General features: G+C 41.4%; 1 protein-coding gene across 1 annotated transcript in view; it reads right to left on the bottom strand.

The window, feature by feature from the left end:
• dnah9l (dynein, axonemal, heavy polypeptide 9 like) overlaps positions 1-12,860 on the bottom strand; it is a 56,893-nt gene that overhangs the window by 21,453 nt on the left and 22,580 nt on the right. The window contains exons 35-57 of the mRNA XM_036005486.1: positions 12,701-12,817; positions 12,467-12,605; positions 11,886-11,978; positions 11,531-11,725; positions 11,095-11,172; positions 10,622-10,754; positions 9,858-9,985; positions 9,329-9,477; positions 9,096-9,246; positions 8,404-8,535; positions 8,115-8,288; positions 7,791-7,995; positions 6,604-6,769; positions 6,356-6,458; positions 5,768-5,905; positions 5,480-5,581; positions 4,667-4,828; positions 3,821-3,904; positions 3,281-3,390; positions 2,844-3,006; positions 2,578-2,701; positions 1,346-1,488; positions 547-708 (exon numbers count right to left, since the gene is read on the bottom strand). Of these exons, the coding sequence (XP_035861379.1) occupies positions 547-708; positions 1,346-1,488; positions 2,578-2,701; positions 2,844-3,006; positions 3,281-3,390; positions 3,821-3,904; positions 4,667-4,828; positions 5,480-5,581; positions 5,768-5,905; positions 6,356-6,458; positions 6,604-6,769; positions 7,791-7,995; positions 8,115-8,288; positions 8,404-8,535; positions 9,096-9,246; positions 9,329-9,477; positions 9,858-9,985; positions 10,622-10,754; positions 11,095-11,172; positions 11,531-11,725; positions 11,886-11,978; positions 12,467-12,605; positions 12,701-12,817 (3,151 nt within the window). The remainder of the gene's footprint in view (positions 1-546; positions 709-1,345; positions 1,489-2,577; positions 2,702-2,843; positions 3,007-3,280; positions 3,391-3,820; positions 3,905-4,666; positions 4,829-5,479; positions 5,582-5,767; positions 5,906-6,355; positions 6,459-6,603; positions 6,770-7,790; positions 7,996-8,114; positions 8,289-8,403; positions 8,536-9,095; positions 9,247-9,328; positions 9,478-9,857; positions 9,986-10,621; positions 10,755-11,094; positions 11,173-11,530; positions 11,726-11,885; positions 11,979-12,466; positions 12,606-12,700; positions 12,818-12,860) is intronic.

Here is a 12,860-nt window from a genome sequence, read left to right on the forward strand (position 1 = left end):
GCTTTAATTCAAAGCAACTTCCAAAAAGTGCATTCAACCATGAAGGTACAAATTTAGAACAGCAAGAATCACATAGAAGAACATTCCTGGGAACATATTGGCAAGTCTGCTTTTAGTGAGATGGAGTCTGTGTATTATTTTAAATTGTAGTAATCCAAGTCTCACACAGATAGATTGATTGGATTCGTTCAATTGCAGAATGCCAAACATCTTCTGAAATTTCAGCTCCAAAATCTTTACCCCATTGCTCCTTGAGATGACTCAAAGTAGGAGACGTCATCCTTTAAATCGTGAGGTACAATTTAGATATCAAACTCGGTTCAGAGGGTCCCAATCTAAAAGTTCTCTAACCCAACCCTCTAATGGTAGAGATGGGAAAGAGGGAAAGTGATTTTTGACTAAACTGCGAACTTGTAAGTACCTGAAAAAAATGTGATTTGGGAATGTTGCAATTTTTATTAATTTATTTCTTTTTTTTAATAACCATTATCTTCTTAGCCAAGGTGCATTCGGAAGGGATGTGTTTATAAGTGAATGTGCTATCACCTCCAGTCCAGGTATCTTTTCTATGAACGTAGTGCTGACAGACTGCAGGGCGAGCTGCGGCCACGGGTGGAACCAATCTATGGCCGTACAATTCACCAGAGCTGGAAACTTCCGTGCCCGTGTCCGCAACGTGAACCCGACTGGGGAGAAACACAAGACGACCTGGAGGACAAGAGGGAGTGGGTATTTTATAATCAATGATATGAGAAACTGGGTTTAAAGTGCTCATATTATGCACATTTTCAGGTTCATAATTGTATTTAGAGATTGTACCAGAATAGGTTTATGTAGTTTAATTTTCAGAAAACACCATATTTTTGTTGTACTGCACATTGCTGCAGCTCCTCTTTTCACCCTGTGTGTTGAGCTCTCTGTTTTAGCTACAGAGTGAGACATCTCACTTCTGTTCCATCTTTGTTGGGAGTCGCACATGCGCAGTACCTAGGTAAAGACTACTAGCCAGTCAGAAGCAGAGTATGAGGGAGTGCCACGCTAGCAGCTAGGCGAGCATTATAACGTGTGTTACAAAGTGACGCACGTTCGTCTCTGAAGTAAAGGCTGGACTACAACAGAGCTGTTTGGAGCAGTTTGTGAACAGTGTTTTCTGTTGGAGATGGTAAGTGCCTTTGGCGTGGACTTTGGGCTTTTTCACTTTGTAAACCTATACCATGCATAAAAATATATATATGACACAATAAAGGAAAGGGAAAAAGCCAAAAATCATAATTTGAGCACTTAAAATAAAGCAGGTATCATATTGCACTTTGATACCATATCACACATAACACATGTTTCAGACCTTGAGCTGTCTCCGTATCCTCTCAATAAAGAAGCTCCAGCAGTTGTCCCTGCTATCTATGAGTCCTAATCCTCTCAGCTCCATCCGGATCGACGTCACAATCATATCCACCTCTTCATCGCTAAACAAGTCTGGAATATCCCCTAAATAACACAAACAATGCAAGCTTAAAATGTGTATTTGTCTCTATTTACAGTACACAATGTGAGTACAGAATTCAGCAGTGTTCGGTGGAGTTGCTTTGTGCTGATTGCCACAGTTTCTCCTTTTAGGTTATGGATGCCACATGGGCTCAGATCTATTGCTCAGTAACAGTCAGTGTACTGTATGCCAGCTGCTAATACTCAAAAGGCCATACAAAGTATGCACATTAAAATGAGTTTTTTTTTTCTCCATCCTATAGTGCTTCTGCTAGCCAGTGTAACATGGAATTTAATTATCATCATCCATGCACCACCTGGTTAATGAAAAATATAAGTCTGATACATTTTCGCTACGTCTGTGGCTCTACCACTTACTATTGTATGTATGTATCCAACCTATGTACAATGTGTTGAGAGAAAAAACTATTTGGCTGATGAAATTTGCAATTTTTGGTTGAATTTAACAAAAGAAATGATTGTACGAAACTACTCTTAAAAGCATGTGTATTTCAGTTTGTGGGGTGACCTTGTGGAATGGTCTAAACAATGAAATCAAACAGAGCCATTATATTTTACAGTTCAAAAATAGATTCAAGAAAACAATACTTGACCATTATAGAAAGGTGGCCTGAATATATGAATGGGAATGTACACACAGTGTATAGTTGTATGTTGTTTAAGTTATTGGATTATTGTATGATTTACCATTTTAGTATGCTGTATATGCATATCTATTTGTTTTTTTCTGTAATAATATGATATTGTAAAGTAGGGGCACGATTTTCTAAGCATTATGCTTCTGCCTGCTCCTTCTCGAACTCATCCTTTTTTTTTTTTTATGGAATCGGATGGAATCGATTTGTATATGATTTATTTTTGTGTTTTAAGTGATTTTTTTTCTTCCCGTTTCGTCTTTTACAGTGTGAAGATTGTTCGAGATACATAAAACAAAAGACACTATAAATTCATGCACAAAAGGTCTTTTCCATCACCTAGAAAAAAGTATGCTCATTCTAGCTTTTTACACACTAAAGCGGGAATAATTTGCTCATCAAAAGAAAAGGTCATCCTAGCTGAGTGTAGCCAAACCTGAGGCCAGCATATCGTTGATGAGCACCAGGAAGCGTTCATCTGGAATCTGGGCATCTGTATGAAGGAACACTGTCCCAATGTTCTTCACCCCGACCTTTATGTACAAAGCTGCTATATCACTCTGGAGATGAGGTGGTTGCAGAAAAGGGCACAAAGAACATATAAATAAAGCATGCTACAGGTTAATCTGGCATTCCGTTCGAACAGTGGAGTGACATTTTGGTATCTATTGTGGCATGTGTGTGTGTGTAAACGCATTTTACCTTGAGGTCATTGATGCCATAGCCTTTACGCAGAGTGATCTGGAAAACTTCCAGCAAGCTGAGGAAGGCAGCCAGCCGACACAGACTCTGCTTCCCACTGCCCCCCACCCCCACCAGCAGGGCGTTACCATAGGGGGCCTCCAGGATACGACTGATACGACATCTGAGCACAAACACCACAATTAATAGTGTGTGCATGCTCTGTGGTTTACATATGTGCTAATCCGTGTAAAACCTCCCTTGTGCATCACGAGTGACAGAAATTTGTCTTTGACACAAAGGCACAAGTGACATAAAATACATATAAGAAACATAAAATATACATACAGTATATAAACAGTGTAAAAACATTGACAATACAACAGTGCAAAAATGCAAAAAGTGGAGAATAAAAGTGTGTGTGTGTGTGTGTGCCAGTGACTCTGTGTGTGTCTTACACATGCTGGATAGCTTCTTCGAACAGAACCAGGTCCATCACAGCGTGCAGCTCATTATAATGCTCCAAAGCATCAGCCAGCGTCTTCTGGAGTTTCTCCCAGTCTGAAGCCTGACAACACGGGCAAACAAACAAACAAAAATCTGACTCTCTAGAGTAAGAGCAGCAAGTAACTATGTGGTAACTTCCAGATATGCAATTAAATGAAGTTCTTATCAAGACTTGACTTGATTAACTTTCAATTCATACCCCCCACAGAAAAGAAAGGTAATTAGTTTGCTAATGACATGCATTCATCCTCATTTATTTTCTGACAGATTAGATGTGACAGCAGAATTTGTGCCATAAGCTTTTCAAATATGTGAGCTACAGATAATCCACATACTAAATTGATTAAAGTCAAAAACAATTAAACTCACCTATTATATTACCACAGATAATAATGAATAAATGGATGCTTGAAAGGAGCAACATGGAGTCCGAATCGGAACTAGCTTGTGTGTGTATGAATCATAGACTGTAATATATGAATGTGTCCAACCTGGTGATAGCGAGGCTCTCCCAGTCCCTGGGCAAAGTGACAGTACACCAAAGGCTGGTGGATAAAGATGGACTCATCTATTCCCTGGAGAAAATTGGCAGAAACGGAGGTATGAAAAATGCAAGAAAAAATACTGAACACGCTACAGTTAAATTGCCCTGCAATAGCTAGAAACAAACCAATTATTTTCAGCAATACAGTATGATGTGCTGCTCTCCACATTGCCTAGAAACATTATCTGTACTTTTTCCATTCTAAAGGCTCTGACACACCAACCCGGCGGCCGACCGACGGACTGATCAGTCGGCTCCCCAAGGTCCAAAAAGTGCATCGGAACACACCGAAGCGGCGCCGACTTGAGCGTACGTTCTGTGTGTGGGCGAGACGTAATACGTCTCCATAACTGCAGGCAGCGCTAATCTGTATTGGCCTTGGCCTTAAATAGGTCTTCATTTCAGATCGACAAAGGTCAGTTTAAAAGATTTTCGTCAGATTTTGAGAGGCGTTCGTCAGGCTCATCCCGCTCGTCATTTCCGGGCTAGCACTCCACCAATCAGATTGGTCATTGAGTCTGACTGCCCACCCTCCGATTCAACATGTCAAATCGGCCCAAATGAAGGCCGATGGCTCCTCCGACGGACGACGGCACGGAACACACCGAACAGACTCGAGTCACTGACCTCGCCAGACTGTCCGACAGCCGATTATCAGGTTGGTGTGTCAGGGCCTTTAGATGTGACATAGGGTGTTGCTGTGTTGATTAAAAAGAGGACATTTGTCGCCTAATATATATTTTTTAAAATATTTTAGAGACAAAGACGTTTCTGTATGTTCCTTGCTTTTTACCTCAAAATATCTCTTGCCAGTGTCCAGCAGGATTTTGTTGAAGAGTTCCACGTCTTTCTCTTCCATCAGTTTGTCCGAGTAGACCCTGGAGCTCTCATGCAGCCACAGGTGAACAAGGTCCATGGGGTAGCGGACACTCTCCGGCAGGGCAAACAGGATGCCCTACACACCAACATACATGGAATCAATAATCATGTGATTCAGTTACGCACACTTGACGTCAAAGTACGTTAAATCTCCATCCCCACAAAACAGGTATCTCTGACAGATAGAGTCGTATATATGTGGCTTGACAGCTGAAGTGGGTATTTATGTGAATGATTGAGCCATCATACGCCTAACCCTCACCATGTACAATGACAACAATCACCCACTACATTGCTATCACCTGGCCGAAGATACAGGACTCTGAGGTGTAGAAGGACTCGCTTTGGCAGACGTTTTGTCGCTTCTGCGATAGCACTGCTTAACAAAGTATCTCGCTGACTTTGTATAGATCCGGTGTCGTTGTTGTAAATGTAGGTTGTTGGGTGGTTATCTGTTGATGTATTTGTCCGTCTATTGTCATGTGCATGAAACAGACTGTGAAAACAAATCTCCTTCATGGGACAATATCTATCTATCTATCTATCTATCTATCTATCTATCTATCTATCTTTTCATTCAGAAACCACCTATTATTCCACTGAAAACTATAGATAATGGACCCATACCTCATTTAAGGAATTAAACATCATTCATCCAAGTACCTTACTGTGGGGACAGCAATGTAGTTTTGCCTTTTTTTTATGTGAATGACTGCGAGTGTGTTACCTGGAAAATGTTAGAGAGATCTCGCAGGTTGAAGATGTAGTGGAAGCGTATCGCTGTAGGGAGGAAGTTCTGACTGATTTTTTGGTGCAGACAGATAGCTGCCTGGATAAGAAGAACCAAAAGATGGATAGTTGTAGAAATGTTTGGATAGATATTGGAACAGAAAGAACAATGGGCATTATTATGGATAGAGTGGCTGATAAATTGAAAGACCAATATTTGAATGGATTTGAACAAAGAAATCGGGTTTTGATGTAGACAAATGCTGCGACGATTCTGTAGGTGTACCTGCATGAGAGTTCCGACCGAGCGGGAGACCCCGTAGCTGAATCCTCCCTGAAGGAAGTGAGCTGACAGGATGCTGGAGAAGATGGTAGCTAATGCATCGGCACTCGGGAAATGTACCGCAAACACTGAGAAATGCCTCTGAAAGGAGAAAAGAGAGATGTGAAAATGACTTTGGACCTGAACATAGGCTCCAAAGACAAAATGTCCCTGTCAAACTGCTTTCTGAATGTATCTATGAATTAGATTATTTCATGTTGTTATTAGTTATAAGCTTTCTAGGACACTCTAGTTTGAAGTTTTTCAGCTTGTTTATCATTTCTTGTAACTTAATTGCTTCTTGCTTTTACGGCTGATTAAATCCATTCTGTGTTAATTTGCAACTTAATAAATAACCTTGTAAAATGTTTAAAAAGCTAATTAAGGAAAGTAATTGTAGCAGAAAGAGCAAGGCTGATAAAGGTATTTTTTGTACTTATCCACGCGTGTGTGTGTGTGTGTGTGTGAGTGTGAGTGTGAGTGTGAGTGTGAGTGTGTGTGTGTGTGTGTGTGTGTGTGTGTGTGTGTGTGTGTGTTTGCCTGTGGCCATACCTGTAGTCTGGGGTTGATAGAGAAGCTTCCAGCTGTTGGGTTCATACAGGTGATATACTGGCAGTTATGTATTTCCTTCAGAACCAGTCGTTGTCTGTCATACCTACAAAGGTTTTGTCTATTTAGATTCAATTCAGCATAACCTGTTTTCACTGCACAATATGTTTAGGTACATACAGGTGCGTAACTGTGTACATTCATGAAAAATCCGATAATTGTGTGTGTAGCCTATTGTGTCTCAGATTTACCAGTGGTTGTAGTCGAGGTGCTGGCGTATGAGTGTGTGCGGCTGGACAGTCCCGTAAACATCCACCTCTGGCATGTTGAGGTCGTCTATGAAGTAGATGAGTCTCTTAGCGTTGGGAGGAGCAAATTTACGACCAGCTTTCTTCTCCAGGGGTTTCTCCAGGACACCTGAGGTCCATAGAATGCAGAAGAGTGGATAAAAATGACAAAAAAAAATCTAAAATCATAGCCAGTGCTAGTGCGAGTTATGGATTTCAAAATCTGTCTGCACCAGGAAAAGAGAATTAAAAATACAAGAATAAATCAATTTCAAAGCTCAGCAAGTCAGAGTAAAAGCTTGTGTTGTAAGGAATGCTATGTAATTCAAGGGATTTTAAAAGTGGTATTAAAACAAGATGTAAATATACACTGTGATACAAGGCAGGGTCAGAATCTCATTTGGAGCTGGGATTTTCTCTTATTTACACAATGTGTTATATAATATAATACAATATATTAATTATAAAACAACTCTATAGATTACTCTATACATGTGACAGTTAACCATTAGTTTCATTGGCCACCGGACTTGGGTGGGTGTGGTCTCCCTGTGGCCAGCGAGGTGAAGAAAGGCTAGAATGCAGACAATGGGGAGCTGAGACTGAGACCACATCTGGCGATGGAACAGCTCAGTGAGAGACTGCTGAAAAGGATTGTGTTTTGGATTTGTACTAACGTTTTCCCTTTTCCCTTTTCCCAAGGTTTATGTTATTTAAGTCCACGTCTTGAATGTATAATAAATGAACTGTCAAGCGAGTGGCAACGCCGTGGTAAGTTGACAAAGGAAAGGATTGAGTAGGCCGAAAGCGGAGGGCCCCACCGAAGGAGCAGCGCACCGGGCGGATAACAGCAGAGGACGGCGCGGGGTCTGGAAGCCAGGTTGGCCAAAATCCTTTACCTTCAGTCTGGCGACCTAGCAGTTTGCTCCTAGTATCATATGTGCGAGCACAACCAAGCTCTGGTATGATCCTAGACGTAGAGGGAGCAATCAAGTTCAAAGGGTTGGTTATGCCGTGACACATGTCTCTTATTTACCAAGCAAAATACTTACCAGTAATAAAGGGAAGTTCTGTAATTGTGAAAAAAAAAGTTGCCATGAAAGTGTGAATAATCTATTTATTTTTATATTATAAATTCCTGTTATTCTTACGCTGCAGCATGGCTGATGTGGTGTAGTAGTTGAAGGGGACTTTAGCCACCATGTAGTCCTCCTTCAGTTTGGCAACTTTATCCGACACCAGGATGGTCTTGCCCACTCCGGCGTTGCCGACCAACATGATAGGTTTGCCTCTCTGGAGCAGCAGGTCCATGAAGTAGGTCAGACAGATGGTTTCTGGAGTGTGGACCAACACTGTCTGAAACACACACAACGCATGACCTGACTGAAACGGTTTGTTCACAATGTAGTCAGTAAGGAGTGTAAACATGATGTCAAGTAATTCTGTTCTTTGTATACAACCATGCACATCGTTACCTGCAGTGGTACATCGGGCTCTAGCTCAAATGGCTCCATCTTCTCACTCCAGGGAGTAAACTTTTTAGTCTCAGAGTCAATGAAATAGTCAAAGACTGTGCCCTGTGAAGGAAACTTCACCGCTCTCATCTCTTTAGACCACCAGCGGCTGAATTCGGCACGGTAGTCATTCAGCTGAAGCGGGTGTTGGGAAAACGCAATAGTATAATGAGACATAATAATCTATAAAGTAAAATGCTGCAATAAAAATGAGTTAGCTTTTTTAAGCAAACATTTGGTCACCACACACATGATCCTGGAAGAGGGCCCCTCCAAAGGCCCAGACACAAGCGAAGACAAAGTAAATCTCATAAAGTTCTCGAGGAGAGTCAGGAGGAGTGTTGTCCTCTGTCAGCAGGCAGTCCAACAAGGAGCACAGTGTCTGATTGGACAAAACACATACATCTGATTGGACTATACATAGCAACGCATTGTTCCCTTTGATAATATGCAAAAACACTACATAGAGGAGACACTAGGAAGCAGTCAATTTTCTGGACTTGTGACTCGACTTGGACTCGCGCAATGACGACTTGGACTCGAGGATTCATGAAATCGGACTTGAGCATTAATGACATAGGAAGTTGGATGACGTTTCTGACTACTTTTATTCATAATAGGCAGTGATGGAGTACTCTCTTTGATAATGTGCAAAAACACAACATAGAGGAGAAACTAAGAAGCAGTGACTTGAGTCCTGGACTCTGACTCGAGTCGCTATTCTCTGGACTCGACTCAGACTCAAACTCAGGTAATAGTGACTCAACTCAGACTTCCTGGGGACTCGTACTTGAACTCGGACTCTAGCACTGGGGACTCGAGACTTGACTTGGACTCGACAGATGACTGGACTACAACACTGCTAAGAAGGTTTGTGACTCATTGATTGAGACTCTTTAGCCTGTAGGTAAGATACATAATGAGCGTGTTGTGTGCTCTCACCTGCACCATGCTGTTTTCCGGTATGGGAGTGATGGTTTTCAGGTTGCAGCGGACTTGTTCCAGGCAGTACGGCACATACTTATCAAACAGAATGGTGAGGTTGGCTCGCTCTGATTGGGCCTGTCGGGTGTCTATCCAACTTGTCACATACCTGGGAACACAGTGAAGACGGCACTGCTAACCAAAGCACAAGTCCACGATTTTACATGTGTTTGTGCTTGTGTGTGTCTTACGAGCTCCAGCCAAGGTCTTGTGGGTTGACATAGAGGATTCCTGCCCTGGATACAGTAGCTGGAGTGGCAGCCTTCAGATGAGAGATCTCAAAGAGTAGACGCATGGAGGAGGACAAACTGATCCTCTCATTACTGGCAAGAGTCAGAACCTGGACAGAGGAGAGGATTTGTTGAAATAAGGGATGTAAGATATGAGGGACATACTGTGTATGTGTTATAAAGTGCAGTTTTATACTGACATTTTCTTTCAACTAACACAAAAAAATCTCTGAAGATCTTTCACGATATGTATATTGCGGCAGTTGATATTGCGATGCCGATAAAAAAACGGTATATTGTGCAGCCCTAACTTTGATATATACAGCAGACGCAAAATGCAAAGTGACTGGCACTGAAATGTATGTCTAATTTTTTTGTTTGGGCTTTGGGTGTTTTTGGTTGATGTAAAAATGAAGGTGTATTAAATAAAGGACAAAATCAAGCATTAGAAGAATGGAAACAATATCAGACAACAGAGATTCACTCTGACCTTATTGTCATCCATAACTGTGTTGAGTGACTCAATCCACATAGGGTCAATATCCCCATCCAGAACAATCCATTTGGGTCCGTCATGGGCCACTGAGGTCAGCTCTCTCATGGTAGAGGAGAACAGACCTACAGTAAAGTAAGGAGTAAAACATACATTGGCATATCAAACCAGAAACATAACACCACTGGGGCCTGTGATAGATGTCGGGAACCCACATTGTCACTTGACAATCAAGGGCAGCCTTTTCTATCATATTTCGCAGACGTGCAGGTCTTACCAGACTAAATTATGTTATGTGTAGCCTATGAATATGATTCCAACTGTTTTCTTTGACTTCTGTGTATAATTTGTTGTGATCTGTTCCTCTGTTCCTCTGTGTCTTTTCTCTGTTTAAAATCTAAACTGTTAGGAATGCCCACTTTCATGTACCTTCATTCAGTTTTCAATCAAATATGTTATATGTGGAGAAAAAAAAGTCACATACTATCGTTTCAATGTTGCACTAAAGCAGACTCATATACTGTAATGGAATAATAAATTATTCCACATCAAAACTATTCAAACGAGAGCTTACTCTCAGCCGGAAGAAAGTAATTTAACAAATTCTAATTAATTCTGTGAAGACGCTTGGGAATAAATTACAGTCTTGGCACCGAAATAACTCCTACTTGACAGCGACCCAAAATCTGAAGAAAACTCAGGTTCCCTTGATCATCATTTACAGCTTATTAAATTCCTTGTGAAATCCTTAAGCCCCTCACCATCTTTCCACTCTCTGGTTGCAGGGTGCAGGTATCCAAACAACTCGTCTGTAGTCACAGCTTTAGGGTTGATATCATTCCATACGGGCTTCATCTTCATAGTTGCATAGGTTCTATGGAGGGTCTTCAATATCTGATGAATAAACGTTATAAATATATGACAAAATGTCTTTTCACAAAAGTAAATCCCTCATTATCACTCTAGTCTAAAGTTATGGGAACAATGCCATTTAACTCTTCCTTGACTTTAGCTGTGGGAGACTTTGCCTTCTCTACACAAGGCTGTTTTGGTATTTGTTTGATGCAATCAAAGATCTAAAAAAAAATCCCCAAAGATAACAGTATACTTGCAACCTGAGAATCTATGTGCCTGGGTATGGAGGGCAATGGTTATAAGCCACATCTTATTAAAAGTGGCTTTGAAAATAAATGGGCAAATTGTATGCGGTTTCATGGGTTATAATGAAGTTAACCTGGCTCTTTCCAGTTCCTGGTCCGCCTACTACAAACACAGAGTGTCTGACAGCCAGCAGCTCCTCCAGCTGGGTCACCTGTAGACACACAGATATTGAATCATACTGGATTTCTGATAATATAAATACTATTAATTACAGATTTTCTTTCTTTCTCACAAATTATAGACCTTGGATATGTATGTCTTCCTTCATTTTCCAAAATGAATTATGTACTGTGCATCCTTCTGAGTCAAGACTTGCAATCCAGAACTATAATTATACTATAAATATAGTTAAAAGTTATGTATTTATATAGGCCCATTGGCTTGCAATCATAAGACAGTTCCTTTTCTTTTTCAGGAACCCTCCCCCACCACATCAAAACCCCTTGGTACTGCAAGAGAAACAGAGCCATTTAAATTGTTCGCAGATCAGAAGAGCACTTCTGAGGCACCTTAAGTATGAAGTTCTCCTCAGGCTGTAGGCGCAGTTCACTGACTGATTGGCGAACGGCGTTCTCCAGCTCAGGGTCTCTCTTCCTTGGCACGTCCAGCTGAGGAAACAGATCACTGATGAGCCCGAGGAATATGGGCACATCATTGGTCACTATTTTAGGCAGGTTGAAGTCCCTCAGTGCCCGCATCAGCACCTGGGCAGGAAATGACAGATGCTTGATGGTTATAATGCAAATGCACTTATGAACTCAAGATTTGTGGAAACTGCAAGCCATATGATTGCACACTATTATTCTTCCCCATACCCACTACATGTGAGATGCTTCAGTGTGAATGAGACCGATTGGTGCGTACCTGTTCCTCAGGTCTGCTCCGCTCCTCTCTCTTCAGAGATCCAGCCACAACCAGGACTGATTTGATAGCCCTCAAACCCCAATCATAATGATCCTAGACAGTCCAGAATCAAGTATTACAGTTTAGAAACTTATTTAAAGTAGCAGAACATAATTTTAATAGTGCAATCACAATGATCCCTGCAAAGAGAAACATGTTATGCACAAAAGAAGAAATAAGAGGGTTGTGGTGATTAATGACTTTTTGTAAGCCAGTCACAAGGCCAGCATCTGATGAATGAGCAAACCATATTTCGATGTAGTAGCCCTACTTGCACCTTTTTTTCTGCATGTCCATTATAATGGAGACCCAAAAGTCAGTTCAGTGTTTGGAACTGTAGGTGTTGGCGTTGCTAAATGTGTACAGTATTTCCCATGACTGTTGGCAAGAGTGCAGCAGAACTTGTTTTTCATTCCTTTAATGTTCATATTAGCTTTCTAGTAGTATGTGTTCCTCCTAAAACAGCACAAGGAATAGTTGCAGTATATTGAGTGTCCTGTATATTAGGGAAGAATGTACCTAATGTGGACAGTACCATGTACCTGTTTGGACAGTAGCTCCTTACAAAGAGTGTAGAGGCTAATGAACTTGCGCGCCAGCAGACGAGCGTCTATGAAGCCTTCTGCCACCAACATGATCTCACAGATCAGCTCAAAGTCTGGGATCACCATGGCACAGGGCCTAAACAGTTAGCAAACCTGCTATTAATTAGTCATCTTTAACATTTGTCAACTCTTGCGCTTAAAATCTCCTCTTTTTCTCTGTTTATATCAGACCTGAATAGAGCTTTGAGGTTCTCTGGGAGCTCCGCCCTGCCAGCGTAACCTGGGTTCAGAGTGATGAAGATCCCCACTGTTGGCTTCAGCTCTATCTCCTCTCCAAGGAAATGGAACCTACATACACACAGCAACAATTACAGATGACTCAATAGGTCTG

The sequence above is a fragment of the Sander lucioperca genome, chromosome 9, assembly GCF_008315115.2.
Source record: "Sander lucioperca isolate FBNREF2018 chromosome 9, SLUC_FBN_1.2, whole genome shotgun sequence".
NCBI classification, from domain to species: domain Eukaryota; kingdom Metazoa; phylum Chordata; class Actinopteri; order Perciformes; family Percidae; genus Sander; species Sander lucioperca.